This window comes from Rhinoderma darwinii, chromosome 5 (genome assembly GCF_050947455.1).
Source record: "Rhinoderma darwinii isolate aRhiDar2 chromosome 5, aRhiDar2.hap1, whole genome shotgun sequence".
In the NCBI taxonomy this organism is placed as follows: Eukaryota; Metazoa; Chordata; class Amphibia; order Anura; family Rhinodermatidae; genus Rhinoderma; species Rhinoderma darwinii.
In genome coordinates, this window is record NC_134691.1 from 200,400,127 (window position 1) to 200,416,688 (window position 16,562).

Genomic DNA, 16,562 nt, shown 5'->3' on the forward strand with positions numbered 1-16,562 from the left:
TAGAGAATCAAAAGAACGCAAGGGGCACCATAAAAATATATATAACAGCAATTTCTGGACAAAGGAGTTTTTTTAAATTGTATTTTTTTTTTTAAATAGTTCCATTTTGCATGGTTTAACAGAGAAAGGTAATATTTAATTGTGGGACAACTCTTTATAGAAACAGTAAATGCAGTGAATACATAAGAACTGACAGAAAATATTACTATCCTCAAATCTTTTTTTATCCTGCCTGGTCTTATATTGCGTGACTGTAAAAACAAAGTAAAAAAAAAACCTGTTCGCTGTTTGTGTGGTATAAAATTAATATAAAAATTTGATGTTGAGGTCTGAGTACCTAGGTCTTGAAGCAAACTATGGAATAGGACCCACCAACAGTTATATGCCTTTTATAGTACTGTTGGATTGGTATGTGACAGAGGAGATGTTGGACCTCTCAGACACCAGGACTAAAACTACTCAATTTGAGGCTTTCATTCTGACTGCTTTTATACTAAGTTGGTTCATTTTTGTACCTACCAGTGAGTTTCTGCAAAGTATCAAATCCGTGCTTAAGTGCGATTATATCCAGGAAGGAAACAGTTCCATCTTCAAATCTGAAAGAAAATATAATAAAGGTAAGACTCAACTCTGTTCTCATAATGACACAGTACATTTTGAAAAAGACTGTTTTCTTAAGTTGAACCTTTTATTTTTATTGACAATGATCCAGAGTAAGGCAATAACGAAACCCTTGGAAGTATATAGCATTTTACCTTCGTGTTAAGGGAAAAATACTTCCAAATATGGCAATCAGAATATATCCCTGGACTAATTTTCCATATTATTGCTACAGAACAAGTAACATTTTTAAGTAGGTGGCTTAGGAACCCCACTGATTCCTAGTTAAGTATGGGTAGTTAATTTGCAATTGTATTTTCTAAAGTTTTGGGTGGGCAAATACAGTTGGGTTCATAAGTTTTTGGACAGTGACACAATTTTCATCATTAACCCCCTTAAGGACACGGCCAATTTCGGCCTTGAGGACAAGACAATTTTTGTAAAGGATCTGCCAGGCACTGCTTCGGGGTTAATTCCCAGAATTAATCAGTCAACACCTGAGTGTACATCCCTGAGACAGACACCAGCTTCCTCCACTCAGGCTGGCAGGCTTAGGAGTGGGAGAGCCTATCGCAACCTGGCCAGACTCAGCTAGCTCCCGCCCTCGGTCTATTTAAGCCTGCTCTTCCTGTCCATCTGTGCTTGTGAGTTCTTTCCTTGAGGTTTCCTGGCCCGGCTACAGCTCCTGCTACTTTTTGATCCTGCTCCATACAGACCCCGGCTTACCGACTACTCTTCTGCTTTTCGCTTTGTACCTCGCACTCTCCTGGCTTGACTCGGCTCGTTCACTACTCTGTTGCTCACGGTGTTTCCGCGAGCAACTGCCCATTTCCCTTGCTTGTATTCCCTTGTTTGTTTGTCGTGTTTGTCATGCACTTACTGAGCGCAGGGACCGCCGCCCAGTTGTACCCCGTCGCCTAGGGCGGGTCGTTGCAAGTAGGCAGGGACAGAGTGGCGGGTAGATTAGGGCTCACTTGTCCGTTTCCCTACCCCCCCCACCATTACAAATTCACAAGCCCTATACCTAGTCTACCCTGGTCCCTGACACCATTATGGAACCCCGTGAAACCCTGGCTCAGCAAATGCAGGGTCTCTCCCTACAGGTCCAGGCCCTGGCTCAGAGGGTCAACCAGCCTGATGCTACCTTGGTAGTTCCCCTCACCGCACCCCTTGAACCCCACCTCAAGTTGCCCGACCGGTTCTCAGGTGACCGGAGGGCTTTTCTCTCCTTTCGGGAGAGTTGTAGGCTTTACTTTCGCTTAAAGCCTCACTCCTCAGGTTCTGAGAGCCAGCGGGTGGGTATAATTATGTCCCGGCTCCAGGAAGGGCCCCAAGAGTGGGCCTTCTCCTTGGCTCCTGGCGCCCCTGAACTTTCCTCCGTTGATTGTTTCTTTTCTGCCCTCGGACTTATTTATGACGAGACTGACAGAACTGCCTTTGCCGAGAGTCAGCTGGTGACCTTACGTCAGGGTAAGAGACCTGTTGAGGAGTATTGCTCTGACTTTAGGAAGTGGTGCGTAGCTTCTCGGTGGAATGACCCTGCCTTAAGGTGCCAGTTTAGGTTGGGTCTGTCGAATGCCCTGAAAGACCTGCTAGTTAGTTATCCCTCTTCTGACTCCTTAGACCAGGTTATGGCTTTAGTGGTACGACTTGACCGACGTCTCAGGGAACGACAACGTGAACGTTTATGTGTTTTTTCCTCCGACTCCCCCATGATGCCTCCCGAAGTCCCGTTGCTTCGTTTCTCCCCTAAAGACTCAGAAATACCTATGCAACTCGGGGCCTCCGTGTCCCCTCAACAACGTAGAGAATTCCGCAGGAAGAATGGTCTCTGCTTCTACTGTGGGGATGTCAAGCATCAAGTAAACAACTGTCCCAAGCGTAAGAATGCTGTCAGAGAGCTCCCGCGTCTAAGTGATCATCGGGGAGGTCACTTGGGCGCACAGGTATTTCCCGTAAATATGAAACGTACTAAGATATTGCTTCCCTTTCAGGTCTCTTTTGGTGGTAGGTCTGCTACCGGCAGTGCCTTCGTGGATTCAGGGTCCTCTACTAATATCATGTCTGTGGAATTTGCTATGTCTCTCGCTATGCCTCTGATTGATTTGCCTAAACCTGTTCCGGTAGTGGGTATCGACTCCACTCCTCTTGCTAATGGTTATTTTACACAGCATACCCCTGTTTTTGAACTCCTTGTTGGCTCCATGCATTTGGAGCAATGCTCTGTACTATTGATGCAGGGATTATCGTACGATTTGGTTCTAGGTCTTCCCTGGTTGCAGTTGCATAATCCTACGTTTGACTGGAATACTGGGGAGCTAACCAAATGGGGTAATGAATGTTGTACGTCATGTTTTTCTGTTAATTCTATTTCTCCCCCTAAGGAGGTGAATACGCTACCCGAGTTTGTTCAGGACTTCGCTGATGTTTTCTCTAAAGAGGCCTCCGAAGTATTACCGCCTCATAGAGAATACGATTGCGCTATCGAATTGGTACCAGGAGCTAAGCTTCCTAAGGGTAGGATATTTAACCTTTCTTGTCCCGAACGTGAAGCCATGAGGGAGTATATCCAGGAATCCCTGGCCAAGGGTTACATTCGTCCCTCTTCTTCTCCGGTAGGTGCTGGCTTCTTCTTCGTAGGGAAGAAGGATGGGGGTCTTAGGCCATGCATTGACTACCGTGGCCTGAATAAGGTCACGGTAAGGAACCAGTATCCCCTTCCTTTGATTCCTGATCTCTTTAATCAGGTTCAGGGGGCCCAATGGTTCTCTAAATTGGATCTACGGGGGGCGTATAACCTTATTCGCATCAAAGAGGGGGATGAGTGGAAGACTGCGTTTAACACGCCCGAAGGCCATTTCGAATACCTCGTCATGCCCTTTGGGTTGTGCAATGCCCCTGCGGTCTTCCAGAACTTCATAAATGAGATTTTGAGAAATTACCTGGGGATATTTCTTGTAGTGTACCTTGATGACATATTGGTGTTTTCCAGGGACTGGTCCTCCCACATAGAGCATGTCAGGAAAGTGCTCCAGGTCCTTCGAGAAAACAAACTGTTTGCCAAAATCGAAAAATGTGTATTTGGGGTACAGGAGATACCATTTTTAGGTCAAATCCTCACTCCTCATGAATTCCGCATGGACCCTGCCAAGGTTCAGGCTGTGGCTGAATGGGTCCAACCTGCCTCCCTGAAAGCGCTACAGTGTTTTTTGGGGTTCGCTAACTATTACAGGAGATTTATTGCTAACTTCTCGGTCGTCGCTAAGCCTCTTACGGACCTCACTCGCAAGGGTGCTGATGTCCTCCATTGGCCCCCTGAGGCCGTCCAGGCTTTTGAGACCCTCAAGAAGTGCTTTATCTCGGCCCCCGTGCTGGTTCAGCCCAACCAAAGGGAGCCATTTATTGTGGAGGTTGACGCGTCCGAGGTGGGAGTGGGGGCCGTCTTGTCCCAGGGTACCAGCTCCCTCACCCATCTCCGCCCCTGTGCTTACTTTTCTAGGAAGTTTTCGCCCACGGAGTGTAACTATGATATTGGCAACCGCAAACTTTTAGCCATTAAATGGGCATTTGAAGAGTGGCGCCACTTCCTGGAGGGGGCTAGGCACCAGGTAACGGTCCTTACCGACCACAAGAATCTGGTTTTCCTAGAATCTGCCCGGAGGCTAAACCCGAGACAAGCTCGATGGGCGTTGTTTTTTACCAGATTCAATTTTTTGGTTACCTATAGGGCCGGGTCTAAAAATATTAAGGCGGATGCACTGTCGCGTAGCTTCATGGCCAGCCCTCCTTCGGAGGAAGATCCTGTTTGTATTTTGCCTCCAGGTATAGTCATTTCCTCTATCGAGTCCGATTTAGTCTCTGAAATTGCTGCTGATTAAGGTTCAGCTCCTGGGAACCTTCCTGAGAACAAGCTGTTTGTTCCCCTGCAATTCCGGCTAAGGGTACTTAGGGAAAATCACGACTCCGCACTATCTGGCCATCCAGGCATCCTGGGTACCAAACACCTCATTACCAGAAATTATTGGTGGCCTGGTTTGCCTAAAGACGTTAAGGCCTACGTCGCCGCCTGTGAGGTTTGTGCCAGGTCCAAGACTCCCAGGTCCCGACCAGCGGGCTTACTGCGTTCGTTGCCCATTCCCCAGAGACCTTGGACACATATCTCCATGGATTTTATCACCGATTTGCCTCCATCCCAAGGCAAGTTGGTGGTGTGGGTGGTGGTAGACCGCTTCAGTAAAATGTGCCACTTTGTGCCCCTCAAGAAACTACCCAACGCCAAGACGTTGGCTACCTTGTTTATCAAACACATCCTGCGTCTCCATGGGGTCCCCGTCAATATTGTTTCTGACAGGGGGGTACAATTTGTTTCATTGTTTTGGAGAGCCTTCTGTAATAAGTTGGGGATTGATCTGTCCTTCTCCTCTGCTTTCCATCCTGAAACCAATGGCCAAACGGAGAGGACTAATCAGTCTCTAGAACAATACTTAAGATGTTTTGTCTCTGACTGTCAATTTGATTGGGTTTCTTTCATTCCCCTCGCCGAATTTTCCCTTAATAACCGGGTCAGTAACTCGTCAGGGGTCTCTCCCTTTTTCTGTAATTTTGGGTTTAATCCACGGTTCTCCTCCGTTTCACCTGGTTGTTCCAACAATCCCGAGGTGGAGGTCGTTCATCGGGATCTGTGCACAGTCTGGGCCCAGGTTCAGAAGAACCTAGAGGCGTCCCAGAGCATACAGAAGGCTCAGGCCGATAGAAGACGTTCTGCTAACCCCCTGTTTGTGGTCGGGGATCTGGTGTGGTTGTCATCCAGGAACTTGCGTCTCAAGGTTCCGTCCAAAAAGTTTGCTCCCCGGTTTATTGGGCCGTATAAGGTCATTGAGGTCCTCAGTCCTGTCTCTTTCCGGCTGGAGTTACCCCAGTCTTTTCGTATACACAACGTGTTTCATGCCTCCCTCCTGAAACGCTGCTCCCCGTCCTTGGCCCCCTCGAGGAAACCTCCTGTTCCCGTCCTCACCCCTGAGGGGGTGGAATTTGAGGTGGCCAGGATCGTGGACAGCAAGATGGTCCAAGGCTCCCTCCAGTACCTGGTCCATTGGAGAGGATACGGGCCCGAGGAGAGGACTTGGGTACCCGCCCGGGATGTTCACGCTGGGGTATTGGTCAGGAGGTTCCACCTGCGTTTCCCCAGTAAGCCAGGTCCACTTAGAAAGGGTCCGGTGGCCCCTCATAAAAGGGGGGGTACTGTAAAGGATCTGCCAGGCACTGCTTCGGGGTTAATTCCCAGAATTAATCAGTCAACACCTGAGTGTACATCCCTGAGACAGACACCAGCTTCCTCCACTCAGGCTGGCAGGCTTAGGAGTGGGAGAGCCTATCGCAACCTGGCCAGACTCAGCTAGCTCCCGCCCTCGGTCTATTTAAGCCTGCTCTTCCTGTCCATCTGTGCTTGTGAGTTCTTTCCTTGAGGTTTCCTGGCCCGGCTACAGCTCCTGCTACTTTTTGATCCTGCTCCATACAGACCCCGGCTTACCGACTACTCTTCTGCTTTTCGCTTTGTACCTCGCACTCTCCTGGCTTGACTCGGCTCGTTCACTACTCTGTTGCTCACGGTGTTTCCGCGAGCAACTGCCCATTTCCCTTGCTTGTATTCCCTTGTTTGTTTGTCGTGTTTGTCATGCACTTACTGAGCGCAGGGACCGCCGCCCAGTTGTACCCCGTCGCCTAGGGCGGGTCGTTGCAAGTAGGCAGGGACAGAGTGGCGGGTAGATTAGGGCTCACTTGTCCGTTTCCCTACCCCCCCCACCATTACAATTTTTTTATATTTCCCTCTTTGCATCCCGACGCTCATAACTTTTTTACTTTTTGTACGACGTAGTTGTATGAGACATTGTTTTTTGCGGGACGAGTTGTACTTTTTGTAGGTACAATTTTTTGGTACAAATACATTATCATTAATTTATATGCATTTTTATTTTGGCGAAAATGCAGAAAAAAAACAGTTCTAATATTTTTTTTTTTACACCATACAACTGAACATCATAAATAATGTTATACATTTGTTGTTCAAGTTGTTACAGTCGTGGCGATACCAAATATGTCTATATTATTTCATGTTTCGGGACTTATATTTTAAAAAGTTTATTTATTGTAAAAAATTTGTCTTTCTGTGTATTTTCTTTTTACTTTTTTTCTAAATTTAAAATAAAAAAATGTTTACATTAATTCAACTTTTTTTTTTTTAAATCCATAAAAGGATTTTTCATTTTTATTTTCTAACTGTAATGTACTGGCTTATATCTATATGCCAGTACATTTGCCTGTATACACTTCTCTCCATTCATGTATTCAGCACATAGTGATCTTGCTAGATCAGTATGTGCAGTCACTTACTTACACGTTAACGTTACTAAAGTGTCCTGACAGTGAATAGACATTCCTTCCAGCCAGGACGTGATGTCTATTCACAATCCCGACACTTCGGTAACGTTTGTGTGGGATTTACAGCACAGCAAAGCGTAATCTCACTGTAAACTGTCATTTACAGAGTGATCTTGCGAGATTACGCTTGTTCTGCTGTAAAAACCACACAAACATTACCGAAGTGTCGGGATTGTGAATAGACATCCCGTCCTGGCTGGAAGGATTGTCTATTCACTGTCTAAACACTTCAGTAACGTTAATGTGTAAGTGACTGCACATACTAATCTAGCAAGATCACTATGCGCTGAGTAAATGAATGGAGAGAAGTGCATGACGCTGATTGGTCAGCATCATACACTCCTCTTTACAACGCCCACATGGTCAAAAGTAAAAACCCGCCCAGTTGGGTATTAAGAAAGTAATTAGCATAAAGCTAAAATCGCTCATAACGTGGTGAAAATAGATTGTTTTTCTAAAAAAAAAAGCACTGCTGTCACCTAAAATTATAGCACCGATCACATTATGTAGGAAATAGGGCACTTATAATGTGGTGACAGAACCTCTGCATTTTACTCACATCTTGATTACTTTCTTTCAAATCCACTGTGGTGGTGTACAGAGGCTGAATTAGGAAAACTGTGTCACTGTCCAAATCCTTCTGGACCCAACTTGTATTTGCTTGGCAGTAAACAGCTAAAAGGGATTGTGCCCTATTAGGACATATGGCTATCATAAACCATGGGGTCCCCCACTCAGGGCCCCCTCTATGAGCCAAACAGGAGAGACACTTGCAAGCAGTGTCTATGGCACAGGTGGAATTGAACCGTGTAGGTACTACATGGATAGCTATACATGTGAATGGCTGCCATGTAATTCTACATTTACCGCTGGTCACATCGTTCCCCAGCAGTTGTTTGACAGAAGTCTCGGGACCCGGCTCTCAGATTAAAGGGGTTGTCTGTGATAAGACAATTTTTAATAGAGGTTCCTTGGTAGTCATTGCTCATAAAGTCTTGTCTCAATATAACATTTAAGAAAGAGATGTATGATGCAAGTCACTTATAACAATAGCTTTAAAGTATTGATTCCTTGATGTTGTATCGGCATCGAGCCCATTTTTTTAAAGCATTAGGACCATAGCCATTAGGTTACTCTATAAAAACTTTAGTACTACTTTATGTAGCAGCTTGCATTGTGCTTCTAAAGACAGAAAAAAATATATAAATCAAATCACGTTTCTGATTTTAAATACTCTTCATTTTAAAGACATTTCTCTTTGGACATGGGTCAACTATCTGTATAAGCCTTTCATTTTAGCAACATTCTAAATTTCTACAGCCTGTTCATCTCTAAGTTCTTAGAAAAAGATTGACTTTGTGTCAAGCTGAATTTATCCAGAACTGAATATATTTTAGCATGAATTAAAATCTTTACTACAGTAGCCTGATTTTTTTACTGGGTTACCTTAATTAATCTTCAATCCAAGTAAGTGTATAATATGTGCCAAGCTGTTCAGAGATTAGATTTTCAATTTGAAATTCACATATACTCATCTACTTTCATGTCAATAAACCCTTTTCAAATGTATTTCCCTCATTTAATTTTGTAAAAATGTAATTTAATTTAAAGCTGTGTGAATGTAAAGTCTGATATTGTCTATCACTGGTGGTCACTAATACTGTTATATTTTAATAGCTTCTTTAAAAACATGTAGGGGACTAATATGTTAGTTGAACAATGTAAACAATTCAAGTTAATGTCATCTACTTTTTTGGGCAACTATTGTACTGAGTTTTTTGATTACCGACAACCTAACAGCTCTGAAGATACACACTTAGGCATTGAGTAATTTTTTTCCTACTATGCATATTAAATATATTAGAAGTATAATTGACAGTGCTCGAGTTTGTCTTTATCTTGAATAACTAAAACACAAATTTCTCAGATCCGATTTATATCGAGCATCTGTGAGTTGTGCTGGAAAAAAGTCTGATCTATTGAGGCCCCACCTGGCAACTTACATGATGTAAAGGATCTGCTGCTAACGTCTTGGTGCCAGATACAACAGGACACCTGAAGAAATCTTGTGGAGTACACGCCTTAACGATTCAGTACTGTTGTTTTTATAAATACTAGTCCTTCTCAATGAATTAGAACATCATCAAAAAGTTAATTTATTTCAGTAATTTAATTTAAAAAAGCGAAACTCATATATTATATAGATTCATTACACACAGAGTGATCTATTTTCAGCATTTTTTTCTTTTAATGTTAAAGATTATGGCTAACACATTAATGAAACCCCAGAATTTAGTGTCTCAGACACTTAGAATATTACATAAGCCCAATTTCAAAAATGATTTTGAATAATATAGGCCTACTGAAAAGTATGACCAGTATATGCACTCAATACTTGGTCGGGGCTCCTTTTGCATGAATTACTGCATCAATGAGGTGTGGCATGGAGGCGATCAGCCTGTGGCACTGCTGAGGTGTTATGGAAGCCCAGGTTGCTTTGATAGCGGCTTCAGCTCGCCTGCATTGTTGGGTCTGGTATCTCTCATCTTCCTCTTGACAATACCCCATAGATTCTCTATGGGGTTTAGGTCAGGTGAGTTTGCTTGGCAATCAAGTGCAGTGATAATGTGGTTATTAAACCAGTCATTAGTACTTTTGGCAGTGTGGGCAGGTGTCAAGTCCTGTTGGAAAATAAAAGTCCAGAGTCAACGCAGCCGTCTTCCAGGAAATTTTAGAGCACTTCATGCTTCCCTCTGCTGACAAGCTTTATGGAGATGCTGATTTCATTATCCAGATTCATTTTCACTAGATTCAGATGTAGAACCACCCGAAGATCGAGATGGCAGTCTTGACATCTCGCCATTCACTGATCTCGGATTACGCCATCTATGATGCCCTTGCCATAGGATATATGTCGGTTAGATTACAAGAGAGCTCATGGTGAGGACAAGGGAACATGTGAATGGTATTGAGGCTGCTAGGGGAAGCAAACCTGAAATGGTTGAGCATTTAAAAACTTTGCCTAGACACTTCTTTTTCCATCATAGATTTGACTCCAAAGGTTTACGTGTTATGGGCATTGACCATGTAGAGATGGATTTAAGGGGAGGGTCCCTGATGAAGAGATAGTTGCGTTTAGAGGCCCGCTGGATTTGGAAACTTAAAACGGTCAAACCACTGGGCTTGAACGAAAATTTGGGATTTGCGGCATTCCTGTAAGTGGTGTTAGGATTTCCCGTGTGGTATATTTATGGTGTCCAGTAATGATATATTGTGTTTTTTATTTGAACTTTGTATTTTTTCTTAGTCTCTTCTTTTAGATTTCATCTGATGATCCATGAGTCTGTCCTGAGGTCTTCTGTGTATCTTGTGTGAACCCTTGCTACATCACTTCAATTCAGATCGATAGACGAACTTCTTATTTTTGGCGTTCTTTGTTCTCCTCTCTTTTCCTTCCCCTTTTCTTCTCTCTTTTGTTATTATTTATTATTAATTTTTATTATTTATTTTTAATTGTTTTCTTATAATTTATTATTTTTATAATTTTTTTCATATATTTTTTCTTTTTGATCTTGCGGCATGACATGCGTACACCTTCTGGTGTGTGTGTCTCATGCACACATGGATTCCTTTTTACTTTAGGCAACTCTCTGGCACACATATTTTACATTTAATATTGTAGCATACACATATTTCACGTGATGTATTTAGCCCATATCATCATTCACACTAATGACGTGTTTGTTACAGAACTCATCATTCATTTCATAGTTATATATTAATGTAACTTACACTATATCACTTTATTGACAACAATTTATTGAAGGATTTTTTTGCTTTTCTTTTTTACGCTCACTATTATTGTTTCATTTTGTGTTTTTTCACTTTTTTCACTTTGTTCTTCATTTTTATAAATTTTTAATAAATATATATATATCCAAGAAAAAAAAAATATTTCTTTCTTGGATTCTTCTTTCAGCATTTTCGTGCAACTTATAAACACTGCTGTATTGCATATTCATTTTAATGTGCCATGTAAACTGCTGAGATGATATTATTTTTTAAAAGTTAGGAAAAGGAAAGGGACAGTTTATATTATATTGTAAAATATGCTTGTATATAGTTATTATTTTTTTGATAAGTTTATGAATTATCCATGTCTGTATATCTGCACATAACCTATGGTATTGTATATGACTTCAGTGTAACAGCACTTTTATGCTTTTTTTAAAATTGGACTTGGTCAGGTCATTTGACCATCCAGTGTATACCTTCCCTCCCTCCCAGGTGACCTGCACAGATTGCGCTGTGCTAATCTTTTGGGTTGGAGAGAATTTGACACATGCGCATTGGACTGGGTCTTCTCCTGTGTCATGTGATGTGTCGGACACATGACGCCCACTGCGTCTGATGTCATCATTAACTTACTGAACTTTTAGATTATGTTCTGTATGGATGAATAGCGTGCTATGCATCAGCTGCTGCTAATACTATTGGTTAGTGTTATTGTATCTTATTGGTTTATCTGTACATAAATACCTTTTTCTGACTCTCTGGCACCACCCCCAGACGAAGGTTTTCAGCCGAAACGCACGTCGGGTGTGACGCCAGACAGCTAGTTATTTACTTATGGGTAAGTTGCTATCATGCATATACATGCATTACAAATGTAATTATTTGTTTGGTTAAGTTGCTATTATGCTATTATGTTGCATATATGTGTATTCTGATCTTGTGTGAATATATATATATATCCTGCTGTTTGTATGTAACTGTTTTTATGTATACATACTATTATATCTACAGTATCATTGGATATTAGTCAGTTATTCTATGTATTTGCATTGTGTCATTATCACCATTTGATTCAAAAGTTTTGTAGATTCTATGGGACTGATACTTGCTCTATTCATCTGTGTAGTTACCCTCTTTCTGATATATAATATTTTACCACATATGTCTTGTAGACATCTACAATTAGTCCGAGATTAGTTGCTGTTTGGCCTCTATCTATCACACTGTGGCAATCATCTTTGATTTTAATATGTATTTTATGTTTTATAATCAAAAAAATGTATACGTTTTATAATTATTAGTGTGGTATTGACTCTATTTGTAGGTCTTTAATACTGATGAGGGTATGTTCACACGGCCTATTTACGGACGTAAATCGGGCGTTTTTGCCCCGAATTACGCCCGAAAATAGCGCCTCAATAGCGCTGACAAACATCTGCCCATTGAAAGCAATGGGCAGACGTTTGTCTGTTCACACGAGGCGTATATTACGCGCCGCTGTCAAATGACGGCGCGTAATAAAGACGCCCGCGTAGAAGAAGTGACCTGTCATTTCTTTGGCCGTAATTGGAGCCGCTATTCATTGACTCCAATGAATAGCAGCGCTAATTACGGCCGTAATTGACGCGGCGTTCAAGCGCCTGCACATGCCGATACGGCTGAAATTACGGGGATGTTTTCAGGCTGAAACATCCCCATAATTTCAGCCGTTACGGACCCCCGCCGTGTGAACATACCCTCATTCTTGTCCACTGTCTATTCATCTGTTAACTGCTTGCATACTATTCATTTGCCACCCACTCAATTTATGCATAGTCTCCATCTTTTACTACCTTTAGTATTTGGTGCCTTTTGTTTTCTGTCAGTATTGATGTGTGCTTCATCCATGTGACTGCGATTATCTGTTATCGCGGTCTTGAGCACCTCCAGCAGCGAAACATTGATCAGCAGGCTCATGGCTAGGTGTGGCCTGATCTCTCATTATTACATGATAAATTAAAGAGATAAAAAGGTGTGGAGCTGACTCAAGATTTTAATTTGCATTTGGAAGCTGTTGATGGGAACTCTCAATATGCGGTCCAAAGAGTGACAATTGAAGTGAAGGAGGCCATCATTAGACTGAAAACACCCAAAAAACTTTGAGAGAGATAGCAGAAACTTTAGAAGTGGCCAAATCAACAATTTGGTACATTCTTAAAAAGAATGAATGCACAGGCAAGCTGAGCAACACCAAAAGGCCTGGAAGACCAAAAACGACATCTACTGGATGATTACAGAAATCTTTCCTTGATAAAGAAAAACCCCTTCACAACATCAAGCCAACTCAAGAATACTCTCGAGGGAGGTAAGCGTATCATTGTCAAAGTCTACAATCAAGAGACCCCTTCATGAATGTAAGTACAGAGGGTTTATCTCAAAGTACAGATAGTAATACTCAAGAACAGAAAGGTCAGATTAGGCTTTGCTAGAAAACATCTAGAAAGCCACCCAGTTCTGGAACAAGGTTCTTTGTACAAATGAAACCAAGATTAACTTGTTATGGAAATTATGAGAATTATGGGAAAAGAACAGTATGGAGAAGAAATACCAGTTGTGAACATAGATGTGATTGGTAACAGCTCGATCTTGCATTTCAGAGACACACAGGACCCGCTGTCATTGAACCCATCAATACCGCTGACCTAACGGTTTTAGCGCTAGATACAGCTGCCCTTGTATACAGGATGCAAAGCAGCTGTATCACTAAAAGTAATAATAACTTTTAATAAAAAGCATTTAGAAAGTTGCACCAAACACACTGGTAGACATTTTTTAATTAAAAAAAAAAATAATTTTCAAAGGTGTACATAGCCTTTAACTCCTTAACGCCGAAGGACGGATATATCCGTCCTCAGCAGCTGCTAGTTCGCGCAGGAGGACGGATATATCCGTCCTGTGATGGCGCGGGTACTGAGACTGTACCCACGCGATCAGCGGCAGGAGCACGGCTGTTATACACAGCCTGGCTCCTGCTGCAACTGCCGGAATCGAAGCGCGCGCCGATTCCGGCAGTTTAACCCATTAAATGCCGCTGTCAATAGTGACAGCGGCATGTAATGTGTTTGACAGAGGGGGGAGCTCCCTCTGTCACCCGATCGGCGCCCCCGCAAACAAATCGCGGGTCGCCGTCGGGTTTCCATGACAGCCGGGGGTCTAACAAAGACCCCCAGGTCTGCCTTCAGCATCTGCCTGTTAGGCGATGCCGGAGGCATGACCTAACAGGTTGCCTGTCAGTTTTACACTGACAGGCAATAATGCTTTGGTATACGAAGTATACCAAAGCATTATATATGCGATCGGCACATCGCATAGTGAAGTCCCCTGGTGGGACTAAAAAAAAAAAATGTAAAACAGTTAAATAAAGTTTGTGAAAAAAATAAATAAATAATTACAGTCAAAGTCAAATAAAACTACTTTTTTGGCCCAAAAAGTGGTTTTATTTAGTAAAACGGTCAAAACAAATCACACATACACATATATGGTATCCCCGCGTTCGTAACAACTTGACCAATAAAATGAACATATTAATTAAAGCGCCGGATGAACGGCGTCCAAAGAAAATGCAAAAAACAACGTCAAAATTCTCTCTTTTCTCCCATTCCCCCCATAAAAAATAAAATAAAAGTTAATCTATAAGTCCTATGTACCCCAAAATAGTACTAATAAAAAGTACTAATAAAAACTACACATTGTCCCGCAAAAATCAAGCCCACGTACGGCCACATCGACGGGAAAATAAAAACGTTACGCCTCTTGGAACGCGGCGATGCAAAAACAAGTAATTTTTTTCTAAAAGGGTTTTTATTGTGCAAACGTAGAAAAAACATATAAAACCTTTACATATTTGGTATCCCTGTAATCGTGCCGACCCATAGAATAAAGTTAACATGTTATTTACGCTGCATAGTAAACGGCGTAAATTTATAACGTGAAAATTAATGCTGGAATAGCTGCTTATTTTCAATTCTCTCCTAAAATAAAGTTAATAAAAGTTAATCAATATGTTATAAGCATCTAAAAATGGTACAATTACAAAATACAACTCGTCCCGCAAAAAACAAGCCCTTATACGGCTATGTCGACAGAATAAAAATAGAGTTACGACTCTTGGAATGCGACCGTGAAAAAACAAAAAATAATCCTTGGTCATTAACGTGCAAAATGGCCCGGTCATTAAGGGGTTAAGGCAAATTGAATATTCTTCAATGGCCGAGTTAGTCACCTGAATTCAACCCAATTGAGCATGCTTCTCACTTGCTGTAGACTAGACTGAAGACACAAAGTTGAACAAACAATCAGCAATTAAAGGTGTGGCTCCAGTAAAGGCCTGGCAAAGCATCTCAAGGGAGAAAACTCTTATGGCAAAGTTGAAAGTCAGTGAGTTGCTGTGGTTCCTAAACACTTCCACTTTGCAATAATACCAGTCATAGTTGCTATGGAGTATCTAGGAGGGAAGAAACTTGACTTGTTACAATGGCGGCATACTATTACAGTACCACGCCGGAATTCAGTGAGCTCTTTAGAATGACACAGTCTTTCACAAATATTTGTAAAGGCACACTACATGGCTAGGTGCTTGATTTTATACACATGTGGCAAAGGGACTGAATGAAACACATGAATTCAAGGATTAAAAGGTGTGTCCCAATACTTTTGTCCATATAGTGTATATATATACAGGGTGGGCCATTTATATGGATACACCTAAATAAAATGGGAATGGTTGGTGATATTAACTTCCTGTTTGTGGCACATTAGTATATGGGAGGGGGGAAACTTTTCAAGCTGGGTGTTGACCATTGCGGACATTTTGAAGTCGGCCATTTTGTATTCAACTTTAGTTTTTTCAATGGGAAGAGGGTCATGTGAAAACCAAACTTATCGAAAATTTCACAAGAAAAACAATGGTGTGCTTGGTTTTAACGTTACTTTATTCTTTCATGAGTTATTTACAACTTTCTGACCACTTATAAAATATGTTCAAAGTGAAGCCCATTGTGTTGGATTGTCAATGCAACCCTCTTCTCCCACTCTTCACACACTGATAGAAACACCGCAGAAGAAATGCTAGCACAGGCTTCCATTATCCATAGTTTCAGTTGCTGCACATCTCGTATCTTCACAGCATAGACAATTGCCTTCAGATGACCCCAAAGATAAAAGTCTAAGAGGGTCAGATCGGGAGGCATTTCTTCTGCTGTGTTGCTATCAGTGTGTGAAGAGTGGGAGAAGAGGGTTGCATTGACAATCCAACACAATGGGCAGCACTTTGAACACATTTTATAAGTAGTCAGAAACTTGTAAATAACTCATGAAAGAATAAAGTAATGTTAAAACCAAGCACACCATTGTTTTTCTTGTGAAATTCTCGATAAGTTTGATGTGTCACATGACCCTCTTCCCATTGAAAAAACTAAAGTTGGATACAAAATGGCCGACTTAAAAATGGCCGTCATGGTCAACACCCAGCTTGAAAAGTTTCCCCCCTCCCATATACTAATGTGCCACAAACAGGAATTTAATATCACCAACCATTCCCATTTTATTTAGGTGTACCCATATAAATGGCCCACCCTGTATATATATATATATATATATATATATATACATATATATATATAAAAGTATATATATATATATATATATATATATATATATATATATATATGGCTTGAGAAAGGTTCCTGTCG

At 41.7% G+C, this 16,562-nt stretch overlaps 1 protein-coding gene across 1 annotated transcript in view; it reads right to left on the reverse strand.

The window, feature by feature from the left end:
- MOCOS (molybdenum cofactor sulfurase) overlaps positions 1 to 16,562 on the reverse strand; it is a 442,257-nt gene that overhangs the window by 246,066 nt on the left and 179,629 nt on the right. Inside the window, exon 5 of the mRNA XM_075828507.1 lies at positions 520 to 596. Within this exon, the coding sequence (XP_075684622.1) occupies positions 520 to 596 (77 nt within the window). The remainder of the gene's footprint in view (positions 1 to 519; positions 597 to 16,562) is intronic.